Source organism: Lactuca serriola, chromosome 3 (assembly GCF_051521515.1).
Source record: "Lactuca serriola cultivar US96UC23 chromosome 3, Lser_US96UC23_V15, whole genome shotgun sequence".
Lineage (NCBI taxonomy): Eukaryota > Viridiplantae > Streptophyta > Magnoliopsida > Asterales > Asteraceae > Lactuca > Lactuca serriola.
In genome coordinates this window covers 72,225,973-72,243,103 of record NC_136410.1, presented here as the reverse complement: position 1 = coordinate 72,243,103, position 17,131 = coordinate 72,225,973, and the positions used below count along the sequence as shown (strand labels likewise).

The following is a 17,131-nucleotide window of genomic DNA, read 5'->3' as shown; positions in this document are numbered from 1 at the left end:
GCTTGTTCCAGAATTTTTCTTCTCACCACTCGCCTTTGGCGGTTCGGGAACGACTGCTACAGTTTCATGATCAACCCCGTGATCTATCAGAGTCTGTGCCAGACATTTGGCGCTATCAAAAGTGATAGGTTTAGCATCCAAGATGTTTCCTTGAGTTAGGGTGTCAATCCCCATATGTACCTCTCGATTTTCTTGCTTTCCGTGGTGACCATCTCGGGACACAGAAGAGCGAGGTCGCAGAACCTAGTAGTGTACGCAGAAATGTCGGAACCCTTTATCTTCAGGTTCCAGAGCTCGTGCTCCAGCTTTTGCATCTTTCCCCTTGGGTAATACTGTGCAAGCATTAACTCTTTCAAACTCTCCCAACCCATGGCATTGGCTAGCGGCAGAGTTAGGGATTTGACTTGGCTATTCCACCAAGTCAGTGCTCTATCGATGAAGGTGCAGGCGGAAAACTTCACCTTGTTTGCCTCGGAACACGCACATATCTCAAAAATTGATTCGATCTTCTCGAACCAACGAGCTAGGGCAATGACACCTCCATTTCGTCAAAGAATTTGGGTTTCGAGTTTATAAAGTCTTTGTAGGAACACTCCTTCTGGTGTCCTTGACCACCATCAAGATTAAGGGGATGGGAACCACTTCCCGATCCACTAGAGCCGCCAGAATTGATCTGCGACATTGCGGCAACCACAACGGCTGTAACTGTTGCTTGAAACATAGCTGGATCGAACTGAGGAGGTGGTGGCGGTGGATCTGTTGGAGGATCGTCGTTCTTTCTGTTGGGTCTCTTCTTGGGAGGCATCTTTCTCTAAAAGATACAAGGGGAAAATGACGATAAGCCTTATATTGATCATGAATCAGATATTTTCGAGCAAGATATATCTTAATCCCACATCGATAACAAAGATCTACAATAAAGGTTTACTAACATAAACAAGGAATTGCAGGTCTTTCATTTGTGAGGATTAGTACTACTTGTAACAATTATGTGCAGTGTTATAGAACCATAAAATACTCCTATAGTATTTTAACTATGTGCTTCATTAGTATAGGATTTGGTGAGTTTTAGACTTGTCACAATACCACAGTCACTCCCAAACACATGTTGGTCATATCTCGGAAAAATATAGTAAATCGGGTTATATTGGCCCCATATATGACTACATAACTATTCAGGTTTAATTGTAGTTTCCAAACTCGCCCTAAATACTTTTATGTAATTCTTACTATGTTACAGCTTCTTGTACGTATGTATACTTGTATACTTCTTGTAAAATACTTATATTTTAAAGTATACTTTTCGTTTCAGAGCGCTTCGGCGCCTTTAGTGTTTATAGTTGTATACCATGTAAGGTTCGATATACTTAGTTCACTATAAAAAATAGCTCTGATACCAATCTGTCACCCCCCAAACCGAAACGGCGAAAACGTTCGGGGATGGAGGACGTCATGTATAGTATCACAACAATTGCATCATAGTAATCAAAGTAAACACAACCATTACATTGAATAAGTAAAATATTTACATCTCTTTGATACATATTTGTATACACCAAAAGTATAGAAAAATATGAAAAGACGTGACTCTATACGCTCCGTCTTCTCAAAAGTTGTGGAAGTATATCTACTGCTTTTCTGAGAATACAAGCAGTTTTGAAAAGAGTATCAACATTAAGCTGGTGAGTTTATAAGCATGTTTTTGTAGTGAAAACCTGTTGATGAATCTGTGAAATGTTTGTATGTTTCCAAGAAAATCCAATATTTCTAACATGTGAGTTCGTTACGGTGTTCCATAATGTATTAGTTCATATATCTGGTTACCAATATATGTATTGTATAATATTGTTTTGAATGAAAACCCTTTTCTATGAAGACCCTGGCTATCACCAGTATGTATAGAATATTCTGTTTGAAAACCTTGGATAGCACCAATATGTATAGTAGTTTCATTAATTAAAATAAAATCATGCGTTGAAATCCCTGGAATCCTCCAGTTGTAGTATGTAGTAGTTCTATTAATGAAAATAAAACTAATGAAGAATGAAATTCCGTAAACAAAAGGTTAGTTTATATTGTTGTGAGTTCGTATAACCATGTTTGATATGACCTAGTGACCTCTATGATGTTCTTCAGACGTCGTGCGTTATGAAATTTGTCACCCCAGTCGTGTCTGCCTAACTGTAGCTAGCAGTTCAGGTGTGGGATAGTCAATCCCGAATAGATTTATTCACAAATGTCATGCTCTTCCTCCAGGAGACTCTGGCTATACTATGATAGGATTCAGCCCGCACCCCGAAGGGTACAATTAAAGTGATGTCTCACAACACTGTATTAACTAGTTTACGTGCAGTGTTATGTTCTCTCGTACTTGAATCTGAATGTATGTCTTGTAGAGTAGAAATAATTATACTTAAATAATTATTTAGTAATGTACCCTTGTTATCCGAAAGATAGTAATGTATACCATAAACTAGTTCTACCATAGTTTATATGTTTGTTAATGTATAAACTCTAAAATTGTGAAATTGTGTATTGAAGTCCCAAACTATACCTATTATAGTTTGCAGTATGTTAAGTACTCGGTTCATGTATAGTTCTGAAAACTATGCAATTATAATTGTGAGTTGAAAACCTCCCTTATGCTCAGCATGTTACAAAAGTGATAAGATATTTAAACATTTCATAAAATGTGGTGATCTTTTGGTTGTGTCAATTGCATCAGTTTTAATCTTGTTTGAAATTTTGTGTATAAAGTTCACAAAAACTATTTGTGATTGGCTTGTATCCCCCCTGAAAACGTTAAAATAATAAAAGCGTAGGGGTATGAACTCACTGTTGATTGCGTGAATGCCGGACAACGAGGTTGGAATGAGGACCCTCGAGTTGTTGTACGCTAAGTTAACGGAATCCTAATAATAATTAAGCACATATTTGCGTATTATTAGTGAAACCATTAATTATAGTGTTGGAAAACACTTGCTTTCGGTTTAGGAATGTTACCGAGACTGATGAAGTGAATGGAGGGTTTTTGATTTCCAAAGTGTTCACTGCTGGAAAGTGTTCACGGCCGTAAACAGTTCTTGGTGAGGATTTGAAGGGTTCATGGTCCTTGAATGGTTTGCAGTCGTGAACATGATTTCGGCCCTTGAAGATTTGAAGGGTTCACGGCCGTACACCCTTCAACAGGGGTTTGCTGATTCGATGAAAAACACGTTTTAGAGGTTCCACAACAGCACCCAAAGGTGATTTTTGATGATTTTCAGAAGAAAATGAGGATATCTTGAGTTTGCGGTTGGGAGATTAGAGAGAAGATAGATGAGTTTTTGGCCAGAAAAGTGTAAATGAGGGTAGAACACACATATATATAGGCTGGGTTCATGGTCGGTGGTGGGGTCCACCATCCATGAACGGTTTACGACCGTGATCGGGTTCACGGCCGTGAACACCAGTCTGACCGGATTTTGCTGATTTTTGAAGAAAAACTTGGGTTTTCACGTGATTTTTGGTTCTGACTCTTATATAAAATTTAATTATATAAATTAATGATTTTCCAAGATATAAGAATTTGACGGAACAAAATAAAATTCAAAATTTATTTGACGGAATCGGGCTAACGTTAACCGAAAAAGTTTCGGGTTGTCACAGTATCTGCGAAGGACTAAGGATTAGGTCCTAGTACTTGGTGGCAGTGATAGATTGAAAGTAAATGGGTATAGTGATGCCAATTTTCAGAAAGATAGAGACAACTTCCATTCTCAATCTGGTTGGGTGCTTACTTTAAATGGAGGAGCAATTACTTGGAAAAGTTGCAAGCAAGAGACAGTAGATGAATCTACCTGTGAATCAGAGTACGTAGCAGAAAGTGAAACATCAAAGGAAGCCATTTGGTTGAAGAACTTCATCGGAGATCTTGGAGTTGTTCCAACCATTAAGGAGTCGATGGAACTTTTCTGTGACAATGAAGGAGCGGTTGCTTGACAAAGGAACCAAGAGATCATGGAAGATCAAGACATATTGACTGTCACACCCCCAAACCAGGCGGCGGAAACGTTCGGGGGCTGTCGTGACTCAATTGAATACCATAACATTGTATATATATGAAACGTAACAACATTCGTCACCATGCATTAATATAGTACAACCAGTAAAGTTTACATGAAATACATTGTTTACACGTTACATTCCCAAAATAAATTGTTCGATTCGTACATAAATAAACTGCAAGCCATCACTGAATATGATTCATTTGATTCACTGGTTCCCTGAGAATACAAGTATTTTGAAAAACGTCAACATGTGGAATGTTGGTGAGTTCATAAGCTGTATTTGAAGAAAAACAATGTTCGTGTCGTTTGAAAACCACAAGAAAATCCGATATTTTCTGAAAAGAAAAGTTTTTGAAAACGTTTGTGGAGATCCATAGGTATGCTTGTTTGTTTCTATACTCGTAAAAATTGTTCATTAAAGTTGTATGTATTTCGAATCTGTATGTATTGAAAAACCCTAGGAAAACCCGATGTTTTCCTAATTCTTTGAATTCCATGAATTTACATTGAAACCATTGCAACGCGTGAAGTTATCAAAACCAGGCGACGTTGGATTATTTTTTTGAGCATGATTAATTGCTACAAACACGCGTTACACAAACGACTAGTCTATAGCTATACTAACGATCCCGTAGGCGTCGTCCGTACTAATCACGTTATCCAACCGCCCTGACTACGTGTAGTCCCACATCCGAAGAGAAAGAGGACACGAAGGCCTCGATGACTTTATTAACCGGTTGGGGATAAAAAAAAAGGTACGAGGGGTCCCAGACCCGCCTCGCATGAAAGGTAGACTCTACTAGCAATACCAAAGGACCCTTGGGGACCAATAGTATACAAGCCATTGAAAGTCCTTTTACGTTGTGTCAGATCGGTAAAACCCAACACTTCGTAAGATAGAGGTCTTCGGGCCTTAAGATCAGGTCATTGGGCTAGCTAGGCTCAACAAACAAGATTTTACACTTTTGGGGCCCAAAGATGGTGCGTAGACGTCTGTGCACACTCGCATGTATATTGAATTCCCAAACGTTATTAGTATGAATCGTAGTGTCGTAGTGTCATAGTGTCGTAGTGTCGTCGTGTTAGTAGTTTCGGATTTTTATTGGTTCGAGACCGAACCAATTCGTTTAACAACGACTTTTGGTATTGTAATGTATTGTATTTCGTCGATAGTCGCGGTGCCATCATTTGATCAAATTGCATGTATTGAATTAGTCTTGAAAGTTTTCTGTTTTCAGCCCCTCATTGTTTGTAAAATTTACTTTTTCAACCCTTTATTTAAATACTTTCCGGTTTTGTCCTTAAATCAATTTTCTTGACATTTTAACACCAAAAATTATTGAAATTAATATTTTTCAGCATATTTTTCATAGAAAACAGTTTAAGTCCCTGAAATTTCAGTTTTCTCGGTTATAACCCTTCTTTTTCGCAATTTTGACAATTTTGGCCCAAATTGTAAAATTTTTGCAACTTTGGTCCTTTTTAAATTAAAAAAAGCATTTTAAACCTTTGAAAAGGACTTGGAACACTTATAGTCCACTGTTTTACAGAAAAACACAGTTTTGGCCCGTCCAAAACAGAAAATTTCACATAATGGGCCTCATTGGGCCGAAAATGTCATTTTTAGCCCATTAAGCTTGAAATTTATGTTTTTAATCCTCTAAATGAGTATATTTCCAGAAATTGTTTTGTTGAAACTGTTTTGACACACCTCATCCATCAGAATTCGTGATATGTCAATTTGGGCCCTTAATTTTGTATTTTTCACATTTGAGGTCCAAAAATTGTGTTTCTAGCCCAAAGAAATTGTTACTAAACCACTTAGCTATTTTTCTAGAAACACTTTGTATGTAGAAATATATTAGATGCTAAAATCATTTAACATAAGGTATATCTCGGTTTTGAGGGGTTTTATGGCTAAATCCAACATTATAACACACAAAAGCACACATATAAGCATGGAAATCATACAAAGCATACAAGACACATATAGATCTACACTTTCACTTGTATTCCCCCCCCCCCCCCCCCCAAAAAAAAAAAAAACTCATAAAAACAGAAAATAGGGGGTATGAAGCTCACCTTGGGTGTGGTTTCGGTTTTGGAGAGAAGATGGAAGAAAAATGAAGTGATTTTTGGCCTTAGCACCCTTTGATGAAGATTTCGACCTCTAGGATGCAAGATCACAAGAGTGAATGAATTTAGAAGAGATTTTAATGAAGTAGAGGGAGTTAGATCATAAGTTAAACATTAACTTACCTTAGATGGTGAATTTCTTTAGGATGATTCTTAGGCTTCAAGCCAAATTTTCGAGACTTTTGAATGGAGAGAGGGGATGATTTCTTGAGTAATTTAGAGAGAGTTTGTGAGGTGTGTGTGTGTGGGTTACTCTCGGCCGAAACAAGAAGGGAGAGGGAGAGAGAGAAGAAATGACCTTGAGGTGATGTTTGCATGGAAGAATGAGAATGCATGGATGTTTGAAGGGTAATGCTTAGATATCCTCCATACAAAGATGATGTGTCATGCAAGAAGTCAACTCCTCCCTTTTATTTGGGCTTGGGCCGAGAATGGTGGGGGAGAAGAGAATGTTTGGGCCTTAAATGCTTAAGCCCAATTTTCATGGTTAAGTTGAGTATTTTTTGGTCCAAATAAATATAAAGGTGATTTTTATGACTTGTTAGGGTCAAATTAGGTTAATTATGGTTCATAGTTATTAATTTATTTCATTCTAGGCCCAATGTGGCCCATAATGTTGAAATAAATTGATGTGGGTCCAATTAGAGCCTATATAAGGGTTCTAAGCCCATGGTAGTCTAATTGGAAGCTTATTGGTCCATTTGGATCCTATAAGGGAGTCCTAGTCCAAAATGGACTTAAACAAGGACTTCTAGGGTCTCCAATCGTTTGATGACTATTTGTAGTACTTGTATGATGTATTTGATTGAAGTTTTTGATGTCATAATAGTAGGTGTCAATCATGTTCTTAAGTTTTTGATTCACATTAGCTTGAATGTATAGATTACATGACACAAAATTTCCAGTTGTGACATCATCCCCCCGTTAGAGGGAATTTCGTCCCGAAATTCTGTTTGAAAGCTAGATTTGAGAATGCTAGAATAGGTGAGGGTACTTCTGCTTCATTTGATCTTCGCGTTCCCAAGTGAATTCTGGCCCACGCTTTGCGTTCCACCGTACCTTCACGATCGGGATGCGACTCTGCTTAGTACGCTTCACCTCCCTGTCCATGATTTCGATTGGTTCTTCGACGAACAGGAGATTCTCATTGATTTCGATTTCGTCAAGAGGAATGACAAGGGTTTCATCTGATAGGCACTTCTTCAGATTAGAGACATGAAACACGGGGTGTACACCGTTTAGCTCCGCGGGTAGTTGTAGTCTGTATGCTACTGGACCTAAACAGTGTAGGCAGTGTAGGCAAGGAAGTGGAGGTTGTGATTCTGTCTCGTGCGGTCTTTTGACTAAGTACATTGAGTAGTGACGACCGACGAGATGCGACGACAGTATGGATTTTTCTGGCGAGAGTATGAGACAAAGAGGAGGCCATGTGGCTTTTTCAGGCAAGAAAGTGAATGTCTTCTCTTTTGGTATTAGGCAAAAATGAGGAGTTAGGTGCTGTTTGTTTTTTGGAAAAAACCTCTTCAAACTTCTTATTGCTGCGCGGCGCAGCACCCACACAACACTTTTAATCTCGTAGTTGTTTGTTTTTTAGAAGTCTTCTGAGTCAAAAACCTCTGCGCGTGCTCTATTTGGCGCAGCACTTGTACGGCCTCTTCCAACCTCTTCTTCTTCATTTTTTATTGCTGAAATTTTGATTATATGTTGTTAAAATTTTATTTCACATTTTTTTTCATTTTTTTCGTTTATTTTTGTTGAGTTTATTTTTCGTTTTTTTATATTCAATAATGATAATTTCTTGATGAATTATCATTATTTTTTACTAAAATATCTTTATTTTTTTTTTGTTGAAATATCATTATTTTTTACTGAAATATCATTAATTTCTACCGAAATGTTATACATTATAAAAAAGCTATTTTCGGTTTATAAAATTAGTTTATTTTAATTTGTAATATTTGCAGCAGTATGCAAATGTTAAAAAAACAAACACGTTTCTTATTACAGTCTGCAGCCGTTTGGTCCACCTCTTCTACTGCAGAGGGTTGCAGAGGTGGTCCGCAGACTTCATTAATTTGCTTCAGAAAATCAAACAACGCCTTAGTAATAAAAGGGATATATTTTATTAACCTTTTTTTAATAAATTAATAAACAATAAATTGTAAAATAAATCAGTAAGGGCAATTGTGTCTTTTCATATCATTTAGGGACCAAATTCGAAACAAAAAAAACCTTTGGGATGGTCCGAATTAAAAAAAAAAAGTTGTTTGGAACTACAAATTATCCCAAACCACAAGGGCCATTCATGTAATTTATCCAAAATATTTTTGTTTTTAATATATAATAATTAGATTTTAAATGTCCCTTTTGTTATTATAAGTTTTATCAAGTAATTTATAACACAAATAAAATATTTAAAATGAATGCTAAATAATAAAATCAAAATTAAACGATAAAAATAAAAAATATAAAGACGGAAGGCTTCCGCTTGGTATTTGCCGTACAAAAAAAAAAAGATGAAAGGTAGTATTTCCTTAAATTTATTTAAAAAAAATTGGGAAAAAAATTAGCTTTATTATTTGCTGATAATAAATACGTGGCTAAGGACAAGGACCGAAGGAGTATTAATAACGTGACGGTTGAAAACGTGAAGACATTTCGATCCACTTCATCAATTTCTAACTGTAGCACCACCGACGACCGATTTCAATCTCCCCAAAACCAACAGGATTTCGAACAACAATCAATCTGATTGTCATATCGATCGACTAATTGGATGAGCGGGAGTGAAGGAAGCTCAGGCCACTCCGGTGGTGCTCCGGCGAAGAAGAAGGACAAAGCTAAAGTGAGCCGGACCTCGCTTATACTTTGGCACGCTCACCAGAACGATGCCGCTGCAGTGAAGAAGCTTTTGGACGAAGATCGCTCTTTGGTTAATGCTAGGGATTACGATAATCGAACTCCGCTTCACGTTGCTTCACTTCATGGATGGGTCGATGTTGCTAAATGTTTGATCGAGTATGGCGCTGATGTTAATGCTCAAGATCGATGGAAGAACACGGTAACACAAAATTACCTCTATGCTAACTGTTTTGCTAGTTTAATTTTGTCGAATTGGTGATTACTGCGGTTCGGTTGAAATTGGTGAACTTTGGAATCAATATGTTAGGGTTCAGTTCATTGAATTATTGCTTTAAATTTAGTGAGAGTTCCTTGTTGATTTGGACTGGCATGATCCTGATGCTGCCCTTGTTGTTGGTTCTTTGTAATTTCTTACTGTTATTTGTAATCAGAATCTTCAGCACACGCCCTTGCTGTTCTGCAGACAAAATTCATGAAAAATTTAACATAAATAGCTGCAGAAACTTACATGATTAATGAGAAGAGAATGCCGAGTAGGCTTCTTCGGTGGTGATCAGGATTTTAGTTCTTATAAGCACAAAGCATAGGAGTTTATGTGAAGGACACTGATCATATCAACACATTTACTATTATATCAACACTGATTGTGCTCTTCATCTTTTCAAATCAAATATTACAGTTAAAGGCAGTGGAACAACAAATTGCTTCCCTTTTCCAATCTGCTTCTAGTTTCTAATCAGTTGATGCTTATTTTATTTTTGGCTTCTGTTGTGAATCTGCATCTACCATTTAACTTTCAACTTACCATAATACTCTTCTCTCAAGTTAATACTCCTCATGACAGCCTCTAGCAGATGCAGAAGGAGCTAAAAAACATAACATGATTGAGTTACTGAAGTTACACGATGGCAAGTCATTGGTAAGTTGAATACCTAATTTCTAATGTAAGCATGTTACATATATCACATTAGTTTAATTCCTATTCTCCATTATACAACCTTGATTCTTTACTTGTTATGTTTCAAGAATCTTATTTTTGATCTTATACTTTTATTGGCTTCAAAATTAAGCATTTTTTTTTTTAATTTCAGGGCCAAAATGGAAGCCACTCTGAACCAAAACCTGTGCTACCCCCTCTTTCAAATAAGTGTGACTGGGAAATTGACCCTGTGGAGCTTGATTTCACAAGCTCACACATTGTAGGCAAGGTCTGTTTTTATTTATTTATTCCAGAAAAATTATTAATTATGTTTTTCTTCTGTAAATAATAAATTTGACTGATAATAATAGGGTTCCTTTGGTGAGATTATAAAAGCATCTTGGCGTGGAACACCTGTAGCTGTGAAACGTATACTTCCAAGTCTCTCAGATGACAGATTCGTGATGTGAGTCATAACATTAAATCCATCTCATTTATTTTTCAGTTGTCATTGACTGAAATACCCTTCATAAGTCTATCAAAATAAGTAATTGTCATCTGATGAATTTTCTTTCATTTATTAACACAGTCAGGACTTTAGACACGAGGTCAACTTACTGGTCAAACTTCGCCACCCTAACATAGTACAATTCCTTGGAGCTGTTACTGAAAAGAAACCCTTAATGCTAGTCACCGAGTTTTTACGAGGGGTAACTTTTTTCACTTTTTTAACTCAAAACAAAAAAAAGAAAATCATATTTTTAAAATATAAACATCGATGTTTAAATGCAGGGTGATCTTCATCAGTGTCTGAAGGAAAAGGGTGCTCTTAATCCAACAACAGCTATAAACTTTGCTCTAGACATTGCAAGGTACTTTTTTTTTTTTTTTAAATATTTTATAATACATATTTTGTTACATATATATTAAAATTTTGTTTTTTGTACAGAGGCATGGCTTATATGCATACTGAGCCAAATGTGATAATTCATAGAGACTTAAAACCAAGGAATGTTCTTTTAGTCAACTCCAATGCTGACCATCTTAAAGTTGGAGACTTTGGACTAAGCAAACTTATCAGAGTTCAAAATTCTCATGATGTCTACAAAATGACTGGAGAAACAGGAAGCTGTATGTTTATGTATTTTATAATTTGTTAATAATAAAATTTACTCACATAATATTTATACTTCTTTTTATCTTTTTATGAAATAAAAAAATCAAAAAGATCGTTACATGGCTCCTGAAGTCTTCAAGCACCGTAGATATGATAAGAAAGTTGATGTCTACTCTTTCGCAATGATTCTCTACCAGGTAATTCTTTTTTGTTTTTATAAAAAAAAAATAGATTTTGAATTTATATTTATATTTAAATAAATGTTATGAATTATGATACAGATGATTGAAGGGGATCCACCGTTGTCAAATTATGAACCTTATGAAGCAGCAAAATGTGCAGCAGAAGGGCTGCGGCCTGTTTTTAGGGCGAAAAGTTACAGTCCTGACCTCAGAGAGTATGTTTTTTTTTTTTTTTTACTTATTTAGGTAACAAGTCTTTTATTTTATTTTGTTAATTTTTTTTTTTTTTTTGGGAAATGATAGATTGACAGAGAACTGCTGGGATGCGGATATGAACAAGAGACCTTCGTTCTTGGAGATTTTGAAAAGGCTTGAAAAAATCAAGGAAAAAATGGGGACAGATCACCATTGGCACATTTTTACATCTTGATATATATATATATATATATATATATATATATATATATATATATATATATATATATATATATATATATATATATATATATATATATATATATCATCAAGAACAACAAACATTGCAAATCTCTCTTCTTGTTGTGACTTGTGAGTGAGTATATTATATCATGTTGAAAAATGATTGTATTTGTGGAGCTGATAAACATGTACACAATGAGCATATGTGACCAAAAGCACGTCGTAGGTCTTTCCTTTTTTTTTTTTTCCCTTCACTTTGATGACACTTTTGTTGTAAATGCTAAATTATCGACTTTTTTTTTTATTTCTTTTTCTGAAAGATTAGCTTGATGATTGTTTGGAAGTAGATAATCAATCACACGATTTACAATTAAAGCGGAATAATTTAGAAAATTTATGTAATTTGGGAGAGATTTGAATCTTGATGCCAAAATGGCGTTTGCCACAATCATCATCCCATTGAGAGCTTTTCCTTAGATTTGACAAACGTGCCGTTTCAAGACAGTTAAGGGGTTGAGAGAATTTGATATTAACCCGATCTGTATAATTATTGTGTCAACCTGTTTATTTTTATGTCTGGTTTCGGTGTTAGATCTTGAAATGTATGCTGTGTCATGTGAGGTTAAAACACTAAACATGTCCAAAGAGTAAGAATTGGATAGACGAAAAAGAAAATATAAAAATTGGAAAAGGTAGTAGTTGGGAGACGGAAAGACTAAATTTTTAGTAAGTTTGGAGTGCTAAATGGAAAGATTATAAGTTGGGAAGCTGAAGGGGCGGGATCATGAGGATGAGGGAGTGGTCAATGGCATTGTGTAGTTATGATAGAGCAGAAATCGGAGAACAGAAAAACTGAAAATGAAATCTTGACTTGATTCGGACAGCTAAGTCATTTCCACGTTATAAAATGACTTAATCTAAAAAATTTCTTTTTACATATGATTTTGGTTTTGGTTTAGGGTTTTCTAGTTTATCTAAAGATTTCAAAAAACTTGCATATAAATATACGAGTTATTTTCGAGTTTAAATTCTCAATTCTAATATTACCCGTTTAATTATCGTGTCGTGCAAACTCGTTTAATTAAACGAGTTGAAATATCTTACCTAAACTCGTTTATTTATGTCGAGTTCATGTTGGGTTAGCGTGTTGTGTAAGTTTTTGCCATCTCTATTTGGCATTTGTATAAGGTGGATCCGTAACCCATTAGCGCTAAGGGCAAATATCATATTACCCATTGAACTTTTCGTGTTTATTTTAAAAGGTCAACAAACTTTTTTTTTTGTACATTTAGGGCATAAACTATCGTTCGACCTGTTCACTTGACTCACTATAACAGGTTTTAATTTCAATTGTAACGTCATCACCTCCAACCTCCTCCTACTATAACACGTTTCCCCTCTCCAAAAGAGCTAGTTTGTGAGAAGCCTAAAAGAAATAGTCCATCCCAAATATAATATTGCAAACCATTTGATGAAATGGGTCCGTTTCTCTTTTTGTTTTTGTTTGGAATTGAATGTATTGGAGAGCGAACACAAAAAAGAGATCAACGACTGTAGGTCAACGCTCCTAGAGAAGACTTGTTTTTTTTTGTTTGGTTCTTTGTTGGAGCTCACCACCTGTAGCATGATATCGGAGCAGAGGCAGGAGGTGAATATTGAAGGCATCGATCCGGTGGGTTGTTGCTTGAAGGAAGATGATGGGTGTCGGCACTGACAAGTGATCCGGTTCTAATGATGGTGGTCGGATGACAATGAAGATCAGAGCAGTGAGAGAGACCGGTATTAAAACATGGTCGAGTTGCAGGTGGTTCCGATGGAAGAGAAAACAGAGATCGAGAACGGATTTGATGAAAACCCGATTTAGTGAGATTCTGTACAAATTTCTATCCTCGAGGGCTTGAAATCGAATGAAAACCCAGTTTTGTCAAGATTTTGTTTAATGCCCAACTGATATCATGTATTCAATTGAATAGGCTGTCAAGAACATAATTAGTTTTCCCTTTAATCATTCTTCTTTTCTCCTCATGTTCATACATAATTACTGTTAAAATTAAGTTGTTCTTGTTAATGGGTTTGTGGTAAAGGTTTAACAGTCAATGGGGGAAATAAGAAATGCACAAAGGTGTTAGAAAAAAAAAAAGAGATATAATAATTGCATAAAATGTGTTCGACAAAATGCTTGAAAGAATAAGTTGGCCTACATCAAACCTTTTAAGTGTCAAGCATACATCACCACATTCTACCTGGATACCCGGTATCATGTCAAATAAGGACCTTTTAAAACAGTAAATTTGTACTTCATTCCCTTAATGTATAAAAAATATTAATTGAGTGACATTTTAAAACAAACACAATAAGTTTGATGGGCTAATATGTCATTTGCCCTTAGCCCTAACTTATGAAGATTAATGCATGTTTGAGGTTCCATTTCATGTTGCTCTCTTTTTGTATATCTCTCAACAATAACATCAACCCTACAAATACTTTTGGAATGGGGTAGGATGGAGTAAATGTTGACAGTTGTGCTTCTATATGGGGTAAAACGATTACTTCTCAAGATGACTTTCAACATGAACAACTTATATCCTGCAAAAGAAGAAAACAAGAAAAATACATTAGAGTGAGTCGTAAGACTTAAAACTGAATAAATCAAATTAAAAGCAGTTAAATCCGATAACCCGCAAAAAGAGAGGCCAAAAGAAGTAAGTAGAATAAAATATGGATAACCAGATACAACTCCAAGGTTGGTAATAAGATGTTTGTTTATTGATACATAAAGATAAAGATTTTGGGATATAACACCAACATTTTATATTGTCAAATATCAAGTAATTAGTGGACGTAGCCACGACTTTTGCGGTATATGAAATACAAGCCCACTTTATAAGCCCAATAGACCCAAAAAAACGTGATACCAACAAAATAAAAAAGCGCCGTTGCCGGGGATCGAACCCGGGTCACCCGCGTGACAGGCGGGAATACTTACCACTATACTACAACGACACATGTCAAGCTTTTGCAACTAACCTTTAAATACTAAGAGAACACGGTTGTTTAGAAAAGAGTAAGATAGTATTTCACTAATCTTTAATACATTTTTATGTATTTTTGTTGGGATTACTAAAATTTAGAAGAATATATCTTGTTTTATCAATCGAATTACATTATCTAGATAAGATCTATATTAAAGTTACTTTTAAATTTTCAGGTTTTATCCTTACAAAATACTTAATTACTTATTGTTTTTAATAGTATAAAAATATAATATTTTCTTGAAAAAATTTCAAATCAAATATGTTTTTTTCCCTCTACTAGTAAACATATTTTGAGATATTGACATCAACAATTCAATTTAATATAACAGAATTTAGATATTTTATATGATATATTGTTCCAGTGATAAAACTGTAAAATAATATAATAAATTAATTGAGTGAAATATTTTCTTTTATTCTTAGTAAAACCCACCATTTGATATTGTCTTCAAAAAAGTTTTGTAAATTAGGAGGCCTTGAACAGTTGAACTATAAGTGCAATATCAGTTTTTGGAAAACTTATGCAAATGTTCTTAGACTATGTATAAGCGCAACAACAATTTTTTAATTATGTTATCTATTTTTTTTAGAACAGCAAGAAATGTTGCGATTATCTATTAGTTTTTATAATTACTTTTATTAGTGTAATATCAACAAAAATAACCATTAAAAACAAGGTTAACAAAAATACCAAGGGTTTTTGGTTTTTGTAAAAATGACTCCTTAAAATATCACATTTCAAAGTACCATTTTGGATTCGGAACTTGAACTTTTCGGACCTTGGACTCAAATAACATGTTTTTTCTCTCATGAATCTAATGTTGTAAATCCAATCATCAACTACTAATATTGTATTTTCTGAAAACATATCTAACAATCTAACTATAAAGTTTATGAATATATCATCATCCACCTACCACTTTATTATCACACCAGCACCTACCTAACTTTTTATAAATTCATTAGATGTCACACCTACCATAACAAACTCATGCTGAATTTATTATCACACCACCATGCCGAAAAATATACCAGGAAGATATCAGATATTACATATAACAAGACTTCCTTGCTACGTGTATGGGTCATGTGCTTTCAGTAGTACGGGCTCATACTACCTTCCACACCTACCCATATTTGTCTCAAGTATCATCACAACGCCCTAAAACTATATGTAAGCATGGCATGCACTCAATCCTCACTCCTAGAGGAAGGCTAAATATCTCATAACTGGCAGACTCATCCCAAACAACCCATCCATGAAACTTCCACCAACCCTGCAACACTCGTGTATGCTAACCATACATAACGTTGGACCCTATAAATTTTCGAATACCTGATCCTACCCTAAGCCCTTCATCAAACAAGAACATGAAATAAGGCCAAACAAAACATTCTTAGGCTATAAGATCTTAATTATGTACGGTCGTGATGCATACACTAAGCAACTACAATAATGACGTCAATTTCATATACGGAAAAACCCTAGGCTATCATGCATCATATAATCATGCAATTCTATCATGAAATTCTTGAAGATCCCTAGCCTAGTAATAGCATGTTGTTCTAACATATAACATAGATCAAATAATCAGTAAGGTATTTTGGGGTCTATCCGCGAGCTCCGACTGATCGTACACTTGCATCCTCCTTTATTATTTTGAAAACATTTTAAGAAAATCGTTTTAAAATCTTATCCTCATTTTGAGGCTGGAGACACGCGAGTGTTTCCTCCAATTCACTCAAACCAAAGCTCTGATACAAACGTGTAACATCCATAAAAATCATGCCAAATTTAAACTTTTTAAAACATTTCAAAACCAATGATTATTACAAAACTTGTTTTCAAAATAATATAATGTCAGAGTATCCTAGAATCAAATCATAAAATCATGAAATATGAAGAGTTGTACGATCACGCCTTCGCCTTCCTGCGATCATCAGAAGTAGTTGAAATAATAATCGATAAATGTGAGCTCGAAGGCTTAGTGAGTTACCCCCAAAATACCAACGCCATACAGATATAATCATATCATATAAACAAATACAGCATGCATAATGAGCCATCAGTCTGACTGGACCGCCTCACATGACATCAGTCTATCTGGACCGCTCTCCGAGCCTTCGGCACGTCTGGACCGCCTCTCAGGGCCTTTAGCCTATCCGTACCGCTCGTCGGGCCTTCAGCCTGACTATATGCCCTCTCGAGTCTACAGTCTATCCGGTCCGCCCTGGGTATCTTGGCCTACAGCACAAAGCAGGACCTGCCTCAACCCAATCCCCTAATCCAACTAACATGTACACATAAATATCATACGCTAGCTAGCATGTACAGATAATCATAAGGATCTAACAGATCACTAACATGGCAACCATCCTATAACCAGGATACA

At 35.5% G+C, this 17,131-nt stretch overlaps 1 protein-coding gene and 1 non-coding gene across 2 annotated transcripts; one reads left to right on the top strand and one right to left on the bottom strand.

Annotated features, from left to right (window-relative positions):
• Positions 1-8,831: 8,831 nt before the first annotated feature.
• LOC145092598 (serine/threonine-protein kinase VIK-like) lies at positions 8,832-12,007 on the top strand. The gene is made up of 10 exons (XM_079030549.1): positions 8,832-9,246; positions 9,892-9,966; positions 10,139-10,255; positions 10,338-10,432; positions 10,556-10,676; positions 10,759-10,838; positions 10,916-11,097; positions 11,195-11,280; positions 11,365-11,480; positions 11,569-12,007. The coding sequence occupies exons 1-10, from the start codon at positions 8,962-8,964 to the stop codon at positions 11,693-11,695; spliced, it is 1,284 nt and encodes a 427-aa protein (XP_078886675.1). The 5' UTR covers positions 8,832-8,961; the 3' UTR covers positions 11,696-12,007.
• A 2,627-nt stretch (positions 12,008-14,634) lies between these two features.
• Positions 14,635-14,706, bottom strand: TRNAD-GUC (transfer RNA aspartic acid (anticodon GUC)). Its single transcript has one exon. It is a non-coding gene; the product is annotated as a tRNA-Asp (tRNA).
• Positions 14,707-17,131: the final 2,425 nt, after the last annotated feature.